The 19,671-nt window shown below is 34.2% G+C and overlaps 1 protein-coding gene across 1 annotated transcript in view; it reads right to left on the bottom strand.

Moving 5' to 3' along the window:
- Positions 1-19,671, bottom strand: part of LOC132730684 (ATP-dependent DNA/RNA helicase DHX36-like) — a 40,541-nt gene that overhangs the window by 8,391 nt on the left and 12,479 nt on the right. The window contains exons 10-23 of the mRNA XM_060716663.1: positions 17,470-17,544; positions 15,895-16,061; positions 12,849-12,930; positions 12,446-12,571; positions 10,114-10,216; positions 8,725-8,812; positions 7,860-7,974; positions 6,688-6,831; positions 6,371-6,488; positions 5,908-6,006; positions 5,161-5,334; positions 4,344-4,508; positions 1,259-1,358; positions 890-974 (exon numbers count right to left, since the gene is read on the bottom strand). Coding sequence (XP_060572646.1) covers positions 890-974; positions 1,259-1,358; positions 4,344-4,508; positions 5,161-5,334; positions 5,908-6,006; positions 6,371-6,488; positions 6,688-6,831; positions 7,860-7,974; positions 8,725-8,812; positions 10,114-10,216; positions 12,446-12,571; positions 12,849-12,930; positions 15,895-16,061; positions 17,470-17,544 — 1,641 coding nt within the window. The remainder of the gene's footprint in view (positions 1-889; positions 975-1,258; positions 1,359-4,343; positions 4,509-5,160; positions 5,335-5,907; positions 6,007-6,370; positions 6,489-6,687; positions 6,832-7,859; positions 7,975-8,724; positions 8,813-10,113; positions 10,217-12,445; positions 12,572-12,848; positions 12,931-15,894; positions 16,062-17,469; positions 17,545-19,671) is intronic.

The raw sequence follows: 19,671 nt of genomic DNA, 5'->3' as shown, positions 1-19,671 counted from the left end.
GAGAAACTGATAGCCAACAGCATGGATCCTGATCAGACTGCACGGATGCGCAGGCTGGTCTGGATCCATGCTGGTCGCAAACCCATTACGTTGGTTTTGTCGTTTCCAACTCATATGTAAAAGATGTATCCCACACAGCTGGACCGTTTTTTACCCCAGAGGCATGATGACCATTAGGGCATCCATGTACTATGCAAACAAAATATAGGCTCAGAGCCTTTTACTTTTGTAGGGGAAAAATTTTAAAAGCTTACTTCTGTGTATAAGTTACTCAAGGGTGGGTCCAGTTTTGATCCCAGTGGCATTATCTATATGACCTCCTAAGGGACCACATGGCAATGATATCAAATATCTAAGCTCTTGGCTTACCATTTCTTTGGTCATATCTCAACAGTTGTTCCACCTAACTGGCTTTCCTGGATAACTACCAATTTCTACTATAATTACCAATTTCTCCAATAGTAACCGACTTACGTATCCCACATGATTTCTGAATCAGCAGTAAGACAAGAGACCACAAGACTCAATATCAAAGATTGATTGAAATTTTATTTTCACCGTGGGTCGTAATAGCAACCCCTGAGTCACAACTTCCATGCTCTGCACTGGCATTCTAGTTTGTGATAAGATAAAGAATTAATTTAACTTTAAGCTTCTATAGCCTATTTATGGATCCCATCCAAGCCAATGGTATGTTTCTAGAGGACCACCTAAGGATAAATCCATGCAGTGAAATTTGGTCAAAATCTACCCAGAGGAAGGGAAAATATTGTTTGAAGAAGAAATCATTGATAACAGTATACAACTGGAATCAGACAATCAGAAATCCTCAAACAAGAGGAAAATGAGTTAAGAAGATCTCAACAAAAAAAACCAAACTTTTATATACCTGTATTTAGTTGGTAAACTTTTTATTTTTGCTACATTAGGATAAAGTCCAGCACTCACTATAGCTTTTACAAGAGCTGTATTGCCTACAAAATAATGATAAACCTATACTTAAGTAATAGTTTAAAATTTGTTGCTTTTTTATAATAGCTTATAATAACAATAAATCATAAAGATTCTTTATCTTAAACTGCATTTTAACTAAAATATTGTAATAATAGAACTAAATGAAATATCAAAAGCATAGTTAAATAGGAATCACAAGTATGAGTCATAAGTATGTTTTAGTTTATAAAGAATTTATTATTGCTTGATTCACTAAGGAAGAACAAAGAATCATTAATTTACACTTATATATATATTACCATACCAGAATTCCGATTGGCGGCACTCTGTGATGGATCTTTGGACGTTATAAATCCGAGATCACACAATAGTCCAGCAAGTTGATTCCTCATCTTGTCTAGTGACTGCAATTAAAATGAGGATATTCAAGTTTTTCTCTCAAAATACAGGATTTACTTTCATCGAGTGGTATGAAAATAAATATTTCACGAGTGGTGGTAGCCACAAGTGAAATATGACAATTTTCATACCACATGATGGAAGTATATCCTGTATTTATAGAAAAAAAAATGGGTCAAAGACAGAAAAGGCCGGGTTGCATATGTATACAAAATATCATGAGGCTGTGATGTTACTTAAATTTTCTACCACTGTCTTGACCATTGATGTTGAAAATTTAACTTAGTTGGTAATGAGCATCAGACCTGAAATGGAATCCCACAATATGGGACCACATGTCAATGCTGTGAACCACATATCAAGAAGCTGTGGTAAGTAGTTGCTGAGAAAACTGTTACGAAAATTTCCTACTATCTATAAATCATTAATTATGTCAAAATTTAACTAAGTCGGCAAACAGGAAGTGGATGAGCAACAGACCTGAAATCAAATCCCACAGTATGGGACCATGTGATAATGCTGTATACAAAATATCAAAAGGCTGTGATAAGTAGTTGCCAAGAAAACTGTTACGAAAATTTCCTACCATTGACCATAAATGTAGAAAATTTAACTTAGTCAGCAAACAGGAAGTGGATGAGCGACAGACCTGAAATCAAATCCCACGATATAAGTTCATGTGTTGATGCTATATACCAAATATCAAAAGGCTGTGATAAGAAGTTGCTGAGAAAACTGTTACGTAAATTTCCTGCTATTGAACATTAATGTTGAAAATTTAACTAGGTCAGCAAACAGGAAGTAGATGAGCGACAGACCTGAAATCAAATCCCACAGTATGGGACCATGTGTTGATGCTGTATACCAAATATCAAAAGGCTGTAATAAGTAGTTGCTGAGAAAACTGTTACAAAAATTTCCTGCTATTGACCATTAATGTTGAAAGTTTAACTAGGTCAGCAAACAGGAAGTAGATGAGTGACCGACCTAAAATCGAATCCCACAGTATGGGACCATGTGTTGATGCTGTATACCAAATATCAAAAGGCTGTGATAAGTAGTTGCTGAGAAAACTGTTACAAAAATTTCCTGCTATTGACCATTAATGTTGAAAATTTAACTAGGTCAGCAAACAGGAAGTAGATGATCGACAGACCTGAAAGCGAATCCCACAGTATGGGACCATGTGTTGATGCTGAATACCAAAATATCAAAAGGCTGTGATAAGTAGTTGCTGAGAAAACTGTTACAAAAATTTCCTGCTATTGACCATTAATGTTGAAAATTTAACTAGGTCAACAAACAGGAAGTAGATGAGTGACCAACCTGAAATCGGATCCCACAGTATGTGACCATGAGTTGATGCTGTATACCAAATATCAAAAGGCTGTGATAAGTAGTTGCTGAGAAAACTGTTACGAAAGTTTTCCCCCCCCCCGCCCGCCCGGACGCCGCCCAACATTCACCATACTATAACCCGGGTTTGCACCAAGTGCAACCCGGCCAAAAATGGGTCAAAGACAGAAAAGGCCGGGTTGCATATGTATACAAAATATCATGAGGCTGTGATGTTACTTAAATTTTCTACCACTGTCTTGACCATTGATGTTGAAAATTTAACTTAGTTGGTAATGAGCATCAGACCTGAAATGGAATCCCACAATATGGGACCATGTCTCAATATTGTACGCAAAATATCAAAATGCTGTGATAAGTAGTTGCTGAGAAAACTGTTACGAAAATTTTCTACTATCTATTGATCATTAATTATGTCAAAATTTAACTAAGTCGGCAAACAGGAAGTAGATGAGCGACAGACCTGAAATCGAATCCCACAGTATGGGACCATGTGTTGATGCTGTATACCAAATATCAAAAGGCTGTGATAAGTAGTTGCTGAGAAAACTGTTACGAAAATTTCCTGCTATTGACCATTAATGTTGAAAATTTAACTAGGTCAGCAAACAGGAAGTAGATGAGCGACAGACCTGAAATCGAATCCCACAGTATGGGACCATGTGTTGATGCTGTATACCAAATATCAAAAGGCTGTGATAAGTAGTTGCTGAGAAAACTGTTACGAAAATTTCCTGCTATTGACCATTAATGTTGAAAATTTAACTAGGTCAGCAAACAGGAAGTAGATGAGCGACAGACCTGAAATCGAATCCCACAGTATGGGACCATGTGTTGATGCTGTATACCAAATATTAAAAGGCTGTGATAAGTAGTTGCTGAGAAAACTGTTACGAAAGTTTTTGCCCCGCCGCCGCCCAACATTCACCATACTATAACCCGGGTTTGCACCAGTGCAACCTGGCCAAAAATTGAATTTTCTGTTCATTACATACTTTTTTTTGACATTACAATTTGAATTTCCTTTAAATTTTGGCAGAATTTAGAAGAAAGCAGTCCGGCAAGACACCAGTGAAAAATAATTTCTTACAGTGAAAATTTGGAAAATGAAAATACTCATTTTATTTCATCAATATTTCTCAATATTTTATTGGTAAGTATATAATAAATCATGTAATGTTACTTTCATAAAAATTTCATTGCCTATGTGATTGTTGTCAATACATTTATTTTAAACAGTGCAGAAATAAATTCACTGTATTGTTAATTGCAATTAATTGTGATTCTAAAAGCTTCAATGTGTATGGTATACTGTGAGCACAAGCACCTTTTTCTGTCCATCAATACATCACTCATAAACATATAGGACTCACAAACAGAATTTAAGAAGTGTATTAGAACAACTTCTTGACACATATTTTCTTCACAAATTTTAGGTTATTTTCAAGAGTGTAAGACATCTGATGTTTCTAACCTGTTAATTAATTATTTAAAATGACACTGTGTAATAACTTAATACATGTATATCAATTAGTGCCTTGTATAAATAATTTAAAATGGCTGCTCAAATTGAAAAAAAAAACTTCTCAAATGGTAAAGAAGTACATGTGTTATTATAAAATAAGATCATTTACTATTAATGTGGAATTTGACATGAAATTCTTCCAGCAGAGACTATGTTCAGTGCCACGACTTCTTGCTCTTTTCCAAGTCTGGAGGGCATTCACCAATAATATATGATCACTCAACGATCCAGCAGACATTTCTAACTTTGCCATGTCACCTAACTTTTCCTTGCCCTACAAAACAAAACAATTACATATATATTGTAGCTTTTAAAATAATTTCACCAATTAAAGAACACTTTTAAAATCTAGATAAAATATTTGTACATTTGGCTTATTTAGCACTCTATAACAGCTTATTTCAGCTTGGCAGCTTACCTAATGAACTTGCAACCCCAGCAGTTTTAGAATTAATAACATCTTTTTTTAAAGTTTTGAAGTTTCACCCCTTTTATTTCATTAGTTTGAAGATATCAACCTTAACATAAGTGCGACATATATGCCAACACCTAGGTGAGCACAATGGCTCTCCCTTTTTTCAAATAGTGGTGCTAAAAATGTACCTAAACTTAACAAATTACTCTTTCTAACTGGTTAAATGCCCCACCAATATGTCTATATTACCAACTTCATACATCATTATAGACCTCATAGACACCTTTGTGTGAATGAGAATGAGAGCACCACATAACAACCACTATCCTTGTGAATGCTTGATAAAAAGCTTCTTCCAAATAAAGAATTCTTAGTCAGAACTTACAAATGTCAGAACTAACCAGTGTCAGAACAACCAATGTCAGAACTTATCAATGTCAGAACTTACCAATGTCAGAACTACCAATGTCAGAACTTACCAATGTCAGAACTAACCAAAGTCAGAACTTACCAATGGAGTAACAAAAGGATCTTTGAAACTAAGACAGGCTGCAATAGATAGTATAGGATCAAGGCATCCAAATATCGCCCCAAACAGGATCATCTTGCCTGTGTGAGGGTCTAATGGAATCTGTGCCAGATGTCTACCAAGTGGCAAAAGGTTCTCATCTTTGTCCAACGCATTCTGTTGAAAAAAACAAAAACATTTATGCATAGGTAGTCTCAAGTTTTTTTCAACATTTATTTTTTTACCATTATAAAATGGTTGATTTTTCTGGTCAAAGAGCTTAATTTGCCCACTAAGCTAAGTTTGAAGATATGGTGGGCACAATAATAAGAACAAAGCAGTTTGAAGATCAGCTATATCCCCTGCCATAACAAACACGAATGTGTATATTTAACCTTAGATCAACCTTGAACTGAGGAATAAAATTTAGCAGTTGCACTCTACAGATCTTGTCATGATGGTGATTAATTGGTCCAAGTTATTTCAAACATTCCAAAAAAGTAAAAAGTTACAGATCAGAACATTTGACATCTATGTTTGACCTTGACCTTGAAGGTAGCAACTGTGTACATCATGACATGGTGGTGATCTTTAGTTTTAATTAATTTCAACATGCCAACAACCAAAATCTTTGTCCCAAAACAAAGGTTGATATGCAGGTTTTGCACTGTACATTTATAAATGTAAAATAAGATATGATAAATGTCATTTTTTTTTAAATTAATTAAAAAATCCAACTGATGTATTTACCAGATCTTGTAGCTTCACAATGGCAGATTCTATAGCCTCAGCAGATGGAGGTTGCATAGCTTTCTTCACAAACGGCATTACTTTCCCAAGATTTAAACACTGGAAAACATTAAGGATATTAAAAATGTAACATGTACCGGTATCTTGGTAGAGCAATTAACCGATATGTCTGTATTCTATCTTTTTATCAAATATTAAAAATAAAAACAAGAAAATGTAAAATTGAAAATTAGATTCACAACTATGCAATATCACCAATTTTTAAAAAACAACAACCTAAAAACACGCATACAAGCAATTTACTCAAGCATGCTTTGTATTTGCCTAAAAGTCATTTCAACCTGCCATTAATGTTTAGTTTCATACATGAATTTAACACAAATTTTAATGGTTCATCTAACATTTTGAAAATGAAAGCACATTTCTTGTTGGTTTGTTTTTATATAACATGACTGATACTTACTTTTACACGTAGACATAACTCTTCCAGTCTAGTTCTCAATATTTCAGGTGGATGTTGATCTACCATCAATGATTCATGTAGACTTGTATACAAATGGTAACATTCACCTGGCTGCACCCTTTAAATATTATCAAATCCTAAATTACTCTTTTTTACACTTTTCCTTAAGGCTTAATCACCAGCTTATTTCTTTTTTTATGATTACAGCGAAAAATTTACAATTTTAAAAGACTGCCTATTACAAAAGGATGATCATTCAAACCAATTCTTCAAACAGGTTAGTCTTAAAGTAATCAAAAAATAACTTAATAAGTTACCTTCCAGCTCTTCCACGTCTCTGTTTGGAGTTTGCACGGGAGACAAGCACGTTGTGAAGTGTGGCGAGATCATTTTCTGGCGTAAATCCAGTTATTTTGGTTTGTCCACAATCTATCACATACACTACATCATCTATTGTTATACTGTTAGTGAAAAAAAAAACCTTCATGATATGAATGACTTTATTTGTTTGTTTGGTTTCACTGAACACCAACACAACTTAGGTCCCAAAACAGGAGTGACGATTTTGGCTAATGTTGAGTGTCACAAACTTGATCGAACATGAAAATTTTTTTTTAATTTGTAGACATGAAATAGGAAAATATGCTCAACTTGAAAATTAGTCTAACTTAGATGTATGAAGATATAACTGTAAAATGTAGGACATTCTATATTGTAATCAGTATTAATGTGTGACAGATCAGTTAAATGTCTACAGAGTATATTGTGGCCAATGCTACACTTTATAATTGCTGGATTGGTAGACCTCTACTTGTGACTTCTAACACAACTAGTTGTCACAAAATAACCACACATATCCCCTGATTCTTCTCTATTACTGTTTACTAGTAGCTACCGGTAAATTAAATTAATTTTACTTTACTTATCTTAAGCAATAACTATTACTAGTACAGTTACAATTTTTTGTGTGCTGAAATAGAACAGACTGAATGATATTAAATTATAAGTTCCACATCTTTAAGGACGCTTTTGGAAGGTTCCATATAGACATTTAAACTGTTCAATAGAATTTCTTTAAACTTGGCAGGGTGTTTGAATATGATGACAGAAATATTTCAAGCAAAATTAACGAGAATGGTGACCCAAACCTCCCACCCACAATTTTTTTCACTTGAAATATTTCTGTTTTCATATTCTAACAACATGCCAAGTTTAAAAAAATTCTTACGTCCTTAAGGCCAATCTATGGTGGTATTCCATTTATACATGTTATACTAGCAAGCATTTTTTAGAAGTCAGTTAAAAAAAAAACTACAGCTTTTTTTCCCCACAATAAACTTCACATGAATCCAAATGAAAACAAGTTCCACGCCCAGAACACAAATTCTGTTCCTAAACCTATTACACTCTCTACTTAACAAGCAAGTAACAAGTCTAAAACATAAGTTAAAATTTTGAAAGTTAAAAACAAACAGCGCTTAGGATATACCTTGTTTCTGCAATATTTGTTGCTATGACAATTTTTCTCGTGCCCTCCGGAGATTTTTGGAACACTTCTCTCATAGTTGGTAACATTGAATGTAACCCTATTACATTACAACCAGCTGAAATATTTAGTATATTTATTGATGTTTTTATTTCCATGCTTTTTTTATATCTACCAAATGTTCATTACAATAAATTATCAAATCCCTCCCTCTGTTACTTTGAGAAAAAAAAATCTCAAAATTACAACAAAATAAAACAACACTATCATATTTAATAAGGTTGCCATTTTTTGACTAAAGCTGCATAATTTATAAAACATTGTGTAAGGGCTGCTAGGAAGTCGTAAAAGAGGCATAACCGGGCAAAAAAATATTATAAAGTTACCTGCCCATTTTAAATGCATTTCAATTTTAGTAATAAACAATATTCCAAGTTTGAAGGGAATACTTTTGTAAGTTATTGAATTGATAAATGAACTTTAACAAAAAGGTTAACCCAGGCAAATAATCAATGTCAAAAGAGGCAAAACTTTCTGCAAAAATTAATTTTAACATTGCATTTGTCTTTCTGATATGTGGTCACATTTCGATATTGAAAATGTATACCATCAATCCTTTTTGAGAAATGGACCATACTGAACTGAAAAAAGAGAGAAATATAGTTCAATTCTCTGCTGTGACCTTGAATTTTGAGCCTACCTGAGGTGGTCATGTGAACAACCTCATTTGCATGTAGAAGATATGGACCAAACACAAAGTATATATAATTTTATGAACATGCGCACACACCTACACACACAGGCAAGGTTGTTATAATATGTCTCCAAATATTTTATGGCATGGGTATAAAAATAGAGTTATACTTACCAGATCTAAAGGACTGGTCTTTTGATAACAAGTCATGAAGATCTTTAATATGAGACATGCCTGGTACAAAAACAAGAATTGCTCCATCCTGAAAATACAAGAGTCATATGATAATAAAGAAAAAGTTCTAATACTTTTTCACCCTTGTGTGGTTTGTATTGGACTTATCAGAGTTAAATTAAGTGTATCTTAATTTACACAGATATCTGGCCAGACCATTTTGCAACTAGTAAAGTACACTAATTATTTTTATATCTAGCAGTGATTTTTTTACCAATTTTCAAAATAACCTGTGGCTTTTTTAAGGGAAAATTTGCGAGATAAATCAGAAAAGGGGGAAACCAGAAACCATGATTCGAACAACTGAGAATGGAAATAACACATGAATTACCAACCTGGTTTTATAAAATTTTCATTTTAAAATTCACTTTAACATGGATGGTACATAGCAGGGACAGCTTTCTGTATTTTAGCTGATATAAGTCAGATGCTGTTATGCCATTGTTCTTGTGAGGAAGAGCACGAGGTATTTTAGGGGAAAATATTTGCTTTTTTTGGGGAAAATAAACCTATTTTAAGCTAAGGGAAAGAGCCTTTATTCGGCTGTAAAATGCAGTGAAAAATCACTGTCTAGAAACAGTGTTTTTCGGCCTTCCTTCAACAGATGGGTCCTCTAAATAGACTTTATTCTGAATGGCAATAAAAATGCTTATTCATACACCCCCCCCCCCCCCAAAAAAAAAAAAAACAACAACAACAACAAAAAACCTTCTCTAATTTACATTATAATTGACATCATTCCCAATTACCTCATATTTCTTTTAAGTTTGAGTTTTAAGGTTTATTTAAAGGTACATGGTGATTTTGACTAATTATTATGTAGAACCACTTAATTAAAGCAAGCTAGCTGTGCAACTTCTTAACTTGAAAAATCCTTGCAATATTTAAGCTCGCAGCAGTGGCAGACAAAATTTTTGAAATGAGCAACCTTTAATTTTGTTCATATGACATTGCAGTTGCTTTTGTATAGATAGAGACTAGCGATAAATAACATGACAGAGTGATATATTTTACTGTTTTACATTATTTCTTTTATAATTAAAAACAAAATATTGTAAAAACACAACTGAAAACAACTTTCTTTGATGATTGAACAATGACATGAAATGATTAGCAAATAATCAACCTTTTCTATACATGTAAATACAATGGGTAAAAAATGACCTTTATTGCAATCCTTTGTGTCCAATGGACATATTCAACAGGTACAACATCCAAAAGCCAAACTCTCAAAGTTTTCAATTAACTCAAAATTTACTTTATAATTAAACAATTAGTGACTTTACACTAACAATTATGACTGCTAGCCTTTATTGAGATTCAACTTACTGGTTTTGAGGTTATTAAAACCCATATCAGTTCCTTAATCAGTTTTAGATCAACTTTTGTCATGTCCATATCAAACAATGCATCCCGTGTGCTCCTAGAGTACCTGCAATATATAATATAATGATCATCTGTAACAAGTCATTTACATTTAATGACAATAAAAGTAATAATAATAATAATGATATTCATAGTTATATAAATTACATATCTTTGAAAACAATTGATTCACCTAAAGACCTGGCTGGCATAGAGACCTGAACTGCTCAGAAAACAATTTTTTCCTAGTAAGTTAAATGCCTCAAAATCAAAGTGTAAAATTTTACTTCATTTCTCAGCGAAAAACAATGTATGATGATTGTTTAAGAAATAATATATCCCAAACTGTGATTTTATTGCTCAATAACATCACTGTTTGGAGTTTGGATGCGGGGAATTATATCACGAGGGCGTAGCCCGAGTGATATAATGATGGGCATCCGAACGACGAACAGTGATGTTATCAAGCAATAAAATCACCGATTTTGGATATATTATTTCAATTTTAACACGACATCAACAAATAAATGTTGCAGTACATGATAATAAGATATATTGTGCAGGGTTCTCGGGGACGCTTATTTCGGCGTCCCGGTACGCATGTTTATTACAGCTGGACGCAAATAATTCAGAGCAAGGATTCCACGTACGCTTAATTTTGCCCGGGGACGCATAAACATTACTGATTGTTTACAACCACAAATACACAAATGCGTCAGCGCGTGTCAATCTATAGGTAGGCGGTCCTATGCACATCGACCCGTGAAGCGATTAGCCAATCAGCGATAACGCTTACGATCATTATCACGCAATAGTGATCAGACTAATGTATACACGCGCTGTACAGTACATGTAATTACCAGATATAACACGAGGTGATAATTTTATATCTTTGATCAACAGTTGATTGGAAATTAGCAAATTTTACCGACAAAAGGATAAAATTATCAACTATTTACGCCGCAAGTTTAAAGACTGTTTTCTCAAATTACAAATGAGTGTGTAATTTTGAATGATTGTCGAATATTTTCGGCATTTTCTAGGCACAATTTTGCTTTAGTTTCATTCTTGCAAAAACTTTCGATAAGACTTTTAAGAATTTAAGATATTGTGCCGAAATGCCAGGACAACAAACCAAAAGCACATACGCTTTGTTTTCTTTGAGTTTGATATTTGGATTCTATCAAAAAATTGATCCCGAACATCGGCGATTTCACATTCGCCAGAAACACTAAAATTTCGCAAAAATTCTCGGTTTCCAAGCCAAACATGCAAATGAATTGTTCCTTTATTATTTAATCTACATTAAATCTTTAAATATCGATCTTCAATTTGCCCCCTTTTGAAGATATTTGCTAAAATAATCGTCGATCGGATGAATCTCTTACACACTGTTTGAAGCTGTACACGATTTTTCTATTCATTCCGCTAAACGCTGCCTATATACATTTACGTTTTTTTTTACAAATATAAACTTTTTGTCTTTAGAGTGGACTTATTTAACCAGAATAAAATTTGATTTGGTATAAAAGTGAAAAAACAAACAAAACGATTTCCATGTGTTGATGCATTATAATGAAATAATTTCATAATAAATATCAACAACAAAACAATAATTATACTATGTAGTTCAGAGTTTCTTTTGAATAACTATAAACTTTGGAAGTCTCTTGAAGATTCAAAATATCAGCAATGCTATTGGGAGCATTGAATGACTAATCTGTAAACATATTAATTGCTACGCGCTTTTGGACTCCAACTTTTTCAGGGTTGGGAGTCCATGGACTCCATGTTTTAAAGTCCTAGTGAGAACCCTGATTGTGCCTGATTTGTTTCCATACTTATTGTCAGCGCGTCACATTTTTAGTTGTTACGTCACGTGTATAACGATTACGTCACATTTCTAAATAAAGAACGTCAAACAGTGATTTTATAGCATAATAATACACACTTTTGGTTCTTCTATGTTCAATAAGGAAAAATGAGGGTCGTGTTAGAATTATAGTTTATCCATTGGATAACTGCAGTAAGCCATATTGAATTCATCTGAACTGCACGGTCCTCGGCAAGCTTTCAAGAAATTTGCCAGTACTAAATGCCTTCATTTGCACAAGTAACTTCTAGTTATTTCTATACATGCCAGAACAAAGGTAAGATTTAAATGACAGTAGAAAGGATTTCATGATCAATCACAACAAAAGTGACTTGCACCAACCTGATGCTCTATCATTTGAGCTAACAAGGCAGTGCGCTGAATGTATCTCCTAATACTCATATTTAAAATAACAAAAATTACCTGTCGTCAAGGTTACGAAGCCACGCCTCCCTCATATCCTCCTCCATCATCTCAATTCCACCTAACTTTTTTCTCCTCCTTTTTTCATATTTTGAAGTCCTTAACATTTCTTCAGGCACTTCATATCTGTAAAGCATTCATGGTTAAAATGAGCAAACTTAATTAAATGTGAAAGATTAAGACTTAAATTTCTCATAACTGTTTACATCTAAAAACTTTTTCTGAATCACAAAAATAATTCTGTTGTATTACAGATACATCCTTACATATTGGTAATTGGGAAAAAATGTTATCAATATTACGTATTTTTGTTGTTTTTGTTGTTGTTGTTGTATTTCTATTGTATGTTTTTTTTTGTTTTTTTTGGGGGGGGGGGGGGGGCGAATATCATTATATCATTTACCTAAGAAGTTCAATCACATCCTCAAGGAGATATTCTTTCACTGGGTATGTAAATCCCTTGGCATGTATCATTGGACAGTTATCTATAAAAGAAAACAACACACTGTTTACAACAAATACTTCTTATAGTTAAATATTCATATCAAATGACTAGTTTCTACTTTTATCAAAGCTTTAACCTCTTCCTTTATTATACTAATCAGCAAAATAGTGGGCTTCATTTGTAAGACACAACTTTTATCACAATCACTATCAAGAACAAGAATCTGTGTTTGATAAACACAAATGCCCCCGCGCTCACTGTTGTCAATAATTTAACTTTAGAGGGTGAAGTAGCTAATCTGTATGGAAGACCTTGACCCAACTGACCCATAACTCCATCCAAAGAAAGAATATCATGCAACTTATTTTCCTACCAAATATGAAATAAATCTGTCAATATATAAAGGCTGTATGGGCAAAAGTGTAAAAATCTATTTTTAGCACTGTTGACCTTGACCCAACTGACCCCTAACTCCATCCAAAGGAAGAATACCATGTAAGTTATCTTCCTACCAATTATAATACAAATCTGTCAATAAATAAAGGCTGTATGAGCAAAAGTGTAAAAATCTATTTTTAGCACTGGTGACCTTGACCCAACTGACCCCTACCTCCATCCAAATGAGAATACAGTAAAGACTGTCTTAGCGACCCCCTGTATATAGCGATGTTCTGTCTTTAGTGACCATAGTTAGGTGCGCCGAACAGTATTTACTATATAAATGGTCTGTATGTAGCGACTCCCTGTCTAGTCCGTACAACGACCATGATTTAGTCACCCGTAACGGTATTTGAGCCGTGAACAGCGACTTTTGCAAGGGGAGCAAGGCTTGAACTAGGTGACGACATTGGCGAAGAAGTCGCCTTCGGATCAGCGACTTTGCCTAAAACAAACTTCAAAGAGATTTTGAAGTCGCCCGATTTTTATAATTTTCCGTCATACTTATTTACGCCGCTAGGTCTGTTAATAATTTGTTTACCTCTCAATTACAACCAATAACCGTTAATCCGCTAATTAAGTCAACATCAACAAAGTTCAATACACGCCGCAAGGCAAGAGTTCACTATGTTTATCTTTCTCATTACGTATTCATGCGATTGACGAATCAGAACGCGCGTTGTATCTATGGCAGTTTGCATTGACCAATCGGCGACACGCTAATACACTGTGGCTGTTTGTTGACAATTACACAAAATGGCGACAGATTCAATCAATTTTCGCCGATAGAAGACACCTGCATATACATAATTGCTGCGGTGTTTTGGCAAGTAAAGATAAACAATGCCAAACGTCTTAAAGGTGTGGTTATGTTTGAAACCTCGATTGTTAATTTTTTTCGGAGCACTTATCTGTAGAAATTATGTGAAGATTTGTAATTTTTTTTAATTATTTTTGTTTTATTAATACATTGAACTCCGTAAAGTAAACAGGCTGATTATACAAAATTAAATGTCTCTACAGTAACATCTCATTAGTAAAATTGAAATTAAACATTTTTTTACAAACAGATTTATCAATATAAATTACATTTTAATGAATATGTAACTTTTAAATACTAATGTTATGGTGTAGTTTATAATCTTAACCAATAATACATGCAATTTTAATATTCTCTTGTTTTTTATAAATGATATTTGATATGTTTAATATCAATAAAAATATAATTAAACCCTTAGTATGGTACTATCCTGCTTTTCAACAAAATATTGGTATGATATGTTCATATAACCGAATTATGTAGAGACTGTCCACAGTGACTCCCTGTCTATAATGACCCCATCAAAGGTCACTGTAAACAGTCTTTACTGTACCTCAATTTTATGTTCCTACAAAATATACAAGACATCTGTCGATAGAATAAGGTTAATACACCCGTAAAAGTGTAAAAAACCTATTTTTGACATTGGTGACCTTGACCCAAATGACCCCTTACTAAAGGAAAAGGAAGAGGACCTCCCTTGGTATGACTATTATAAACATGAAAGACATTAACTTAACAATAAAGGCTGTATGAGCAGAATTGTTTAGATTTATTTTTTTACACAAGTGACCTTGACTTTGACCTAGAGACGCCTAACGCCACAAAAAATTAGAGGAACGTTAAAGGTATCCACCTACCAAATATGAAAGATATCATTAAATAAATTAAGTAATTAGGTGAAATTTTTTGATAAATCCAACTTCGCGGAACAGGTTAACCATACAAGGCCCTATTTTCAAAGTGATAAAAAGGGAAATTACTGGAAAATGGATGGCACATTTATATAACTTGGCAACTTGCCGTTCTAGGTTAACCTTGTACGGTTCAATTACTATATGCCCGGGGGCATAAAAACTCAAATGGCCATCCATTTTGAATTACATAACATGCATATATACAAAAGTTAAATAAAAAATATCAACAACTTGGTCGCCTTGTGAAAAACATGTCTACCTATCAACCAAGTGATTGTGGGTTCGAGTCCTATTTGGGTCACAACCAGGTTCACTGATATGACTCCAGTATTGGTTAGTTCCAGAAACCAGACTATAGAACCATTCAAATAGGCTAAAAACTTTTTTTACAATACAGCTTATATGAATAATGTTTAGAGTGGCATCATCATGCCCATTCAAGGGTATATAGTGAGTGAAAAGGTGAAAGTCAAAATAAGTTTACATTTTGCCATAAATCCTTTCAATTTCATAATTTACTTCACATGAACTATAAACAACTCACTTGACCCAAGGAAATTTCTGTAAAATATTCCTTTGAATTCATCTGTAATGCTCAATTTATAAAAAGAGTGAATCGGTCTTTTTATATTTTAGGCAGATTTTGGTATTTCATCATAAATATGTTTTAATATCAACTGTCGGTCAATCACCATTAAAACAGTCAATCTTTTTGAAATATTTAGTCAGTTCAGCTCAACTTAACAATGACAATCTGAACATAATACCACTTTGAACAAAATTGTCAACAGATTTTTCTGTATTTCTAGGAGAAACAGTTTCAACTCACTGAAATATTTTGAGAATTCCTCAGCATTCAGAGTGGCACTCATAAGGACAACTTTGAGCTCCGGTCGTTTCTGTAAAATATCCTTCATAATGATGAGAATAAAGTCCGACAAAAGATCTCTTTCGTGTATCTCATCTAATATCACATGAGTCGCCCTTTCCAATAATCTGTAAAAAAAACAAAAGTCACATGATCAGATAAAATGACATGGGTCGTTCTATCCAATAATCTCTAAAAACAATAGTCAAATGACCAGATAATATCACAAAATCTTAATGTACCTGTCAAATGATTCTGGGCTAAAAGAGGCTAACACTTCTTTAAGTACATCTTGGTGCACTACTTTAATCACTTTTGATCTCATATTTTTATTTCTTAAAACATGGCAACAGACTCTTAGTTCTAACCTACTGTATTATACGCAACACAATTTTATGTCAATATCAACCATTTTCGCGTAAAGGAAACTCCAAATCTCTTTCAGAGTGGCAAACGTTTGCTGAACACAAATTTATTTTAATCCTTGAATAATTATGTTTCTAATCTATGATAAGACCCGATTTTTAAACGCTAATAAAATGTCAATGCCTGTCATTCGACAGGGCGGAAGCACACAGGTGGGCATGTGCGGAGCACAATCTCATTTAATACCGAAAATAGTTCTAGACGAAATAGAATTAATACAACAACATTATAATTAATACTCTTTTTGTGCATGAAATTGTCCAGTCTAATAACAATTTAGTTTCAATTTATATGAATTACAGAAAACTTCTCTAAAGGGAAGTTGTTGATCATGTACATTTTTCATATATTTTGATAAAAGGTCAAATGATATCATCCCATCTTACTAATGACAGAAAACACATAATGCATCTTCCTGCATTTATTTGGTTAATACCAAATTTGTTTTAGCTTGTGTGGGAAGCTATAACACACACTTGAGCAATGAATGGAAAGTTTCCAGGTCAAGGAAAACAACTGCTTGCCCCGGATGAGGTTTGAACCCAGACAGCAAACGATCCTTACATATCTAGGCCGCATATAAACCACTTCGCCATGCTGCCACTTATCTACAAATCAGATGGCACCTTAGTAGAACCACAGACCTAAAGAAATATTGTTTGATAGCTTCATCACATGAACAAATTCTTAGCACCTAGAAAAATGCTTGCCCAATGAGGTTAAAGGCTAGTTGTTCAAAGTTATTAACATTAACTCTTCTGAAATGGACAAGTCCATCTTTCAATCTGGACTGTTCCATTCACCATTTTTAGGAAAAAATTTCAAAATATGTTCATAAAGATATTTATATGTTGTGCTGCTTTGCTTTTAAACTCTCTACCTCTTACTATCCTCCTTTAAGCCCCCTCCATGCCACTCCCTCACTCCCTGCAACCTAACCAACCACCACTCAACTGGTTCATTGAGAACTTTTATTCATTAATGTAGAAAAAAATGTAAATAAATCAACTGTGTATTAAAAATTAAATGGAAAATATTAAAAGTATCGTAACCAAACACCTGTATTCTGTAATTACAGTTATACTACTAATTCAATTCATCATTACTTACGGATCGCCTTCCAACATCTTCAACAGTATACCAGTTGTACAATAAAGGATACTCCCAGCTCTTCTTGGCAACTTGCTATAAATGAACAAGAGGGCCATGATGGCCCTGAGGTCGCTCACCTGTATATAGGCCCCCCGGAGCGGGGCCAGTTTAAACCCCAGGGCTTTTATTTGAACAAACTTGGAAGACACTCATTAGAAGATGTTTCTCAATGTTAAGTTTTTACTACACACATGTAATGAAAAACAATGATCTCACCCCTCCTTACCCCCCTCGGCAGGGCCAATTTTCCCCCAAGGGCTTTTATTTGAAAAAACTTGGTAGACATCCATAAGAAGATATTTCATGCTAAACATCTAAGCTCTAGCTCATTGGGCTTTTTAAAAGAAGTTTTTACCACACACATATAGTTAAAAACAATGACACCCCTGGGGCGGGGCCATGTTTGACCCCAGGGCTTTTATTTGAACAAACTTTGTAGACACTTACTAGAAGATGTTTCATGCTTAATATCTAAACTCTAGCTATTTGGGTTTTTTCATAGAATATTTTTCAAGTTTTTACTATATGCCTATAGGCAAAATCAATGACCCCCGGGGCGGGGCCAATTTTGACCCCAGGGCTATTATTTGAACAAACTTTGTAGACACTCACTAGAAAATGTTTCATGCTTAATATCTTAACTCCAGCTATTTGGTTTTTTTCAAAGAAGATTATTTAAGTTTTTGCTATACACATATAGGGAAAATCAATGACCCCCCCGGGGCGGGGCCAATTTTGACCCCAGGGCTTTTATTTGAACAAAACTTGGTAGACACCCATTAGAAGATGTTTCATGCTAAATATCTTAGCTCTAGCTCTTTGAGTTCTTTAAATGAAGATTTTTTAAGTTTTTACTATATGCATATAGGGAAAATCAATGACCCCCTGGGGCGGGGCCAATTTTGACCCCAGGGCTTTTATTTGAACAAACTTGGTAGACACTCATTAGAAGATGTTTCATGCTGAATATCTTAGCTCTAGCTCTTTGGGTTCTTTAAAAGAAGATTTTTAAGTTTTTACTATATGCATATAGGGAAAATCAATGACCCCCTGGGGCGGGGCCAATTTTGACCCCAGGGATTTTATTTGAACAACTTTGGTAGACACTCACTAGAAGATGTTTCATGCCAAATATCTTAGCTCTAGCTCTTAGGGTTTTTTAAAAGAAGATATTTAAAGTTTTTTCTTTTGGTTGCCATGGCAACCAGAGTTCTGCATGGAATTAAATTCTTTGAACAATTTTTAAAGGTGACCACCAAAGGAACATTCCTGTGAAGTTTGGATGAAATTGGCTTAGTGGTTTATGAGGAGATGTCATTTAACCCATTACTTCATATACACGCCTTTTAACGCCTTTTTCACCCCCCCCCCCCTTTTTGTTGTCTCAAATGATGAAAAAATGCCTTATTTAGGCCCCAAACACTTGTTTTTGTTTGAGAAATGTTGTTAAAAAAAGTGACCTCTTTTTCGGCGCGGCCCCCCAACCAAAAGATACATCAGGGGGTTGCCAGAAGGGGGATGTGCCCCCTTCTGTTTGGGGGGTTTGAAGGGGGGCGGAGTCCCCCTCATCGCCAAGAAAATTTTGGACTTGTGAGAGGCTGTAAATGACCCCAGATTGATCATAAGGTAACGTGTAACCAACGCTGAAAAGCATTTGACTCTATCTCAATCCATTGAGAAGTTGCAGCACTTTGAAATCAATTTTGATGGAAAAAATCAACGCAAAATAGTGATTTTTGGCAATTTTGAGATGTCCCCTCGTTGCCATGGTAACAGAAAATTTAAGCCTGAGCATGTTGTTGCAAGGGCAATGGTCCAGTCAACATTTGTGCCAAGTTTGATTAGTGTTGAAGCAGTTTTTATAGTATTATAGCAATTTGAACTTGTAACGGGAGACTTTTCAATGAAAACAGCCATTTTTCACAAAATGCTCATGAAGCAATGGGTTAATGAAAAAAATAAAAAAATCTACAAAACAACAATTTTTCTTCAAATTTATATGACAGACCATGTTTAAACATGAAAAAACGCGATTAAGGGTAATTTCAAGTATTTTCATCATTTTCTGTTAACCCATTACTTCATATACACGCCTTTTAACGCCTTTTTCACCCCCCCCCCTTTTTGTTGTCTCAAATGATGAAAAAATGCCTTATTTAG

Source organism: Ruditapes philippinarum, unplaced genomic scaffold (genome assembly GCF_026571515.1).
Source record: "Ruditapes philippinarum isolate M1 unplaced genomic scaffold, ASM2657151v2 ctg877_1_1_1_1, whole genome shotgun sequence".
NCBI lineage: Eukaryota > Metazoa > Mollusca > Bivalvia > Venerida > Veneridae > Ruditapes > Ruditapes philippinarum.
Note: the sequence above shows the minus strand (reverse complement) of the source record. Positions and strands in the feature narration are given on the sequence as shown.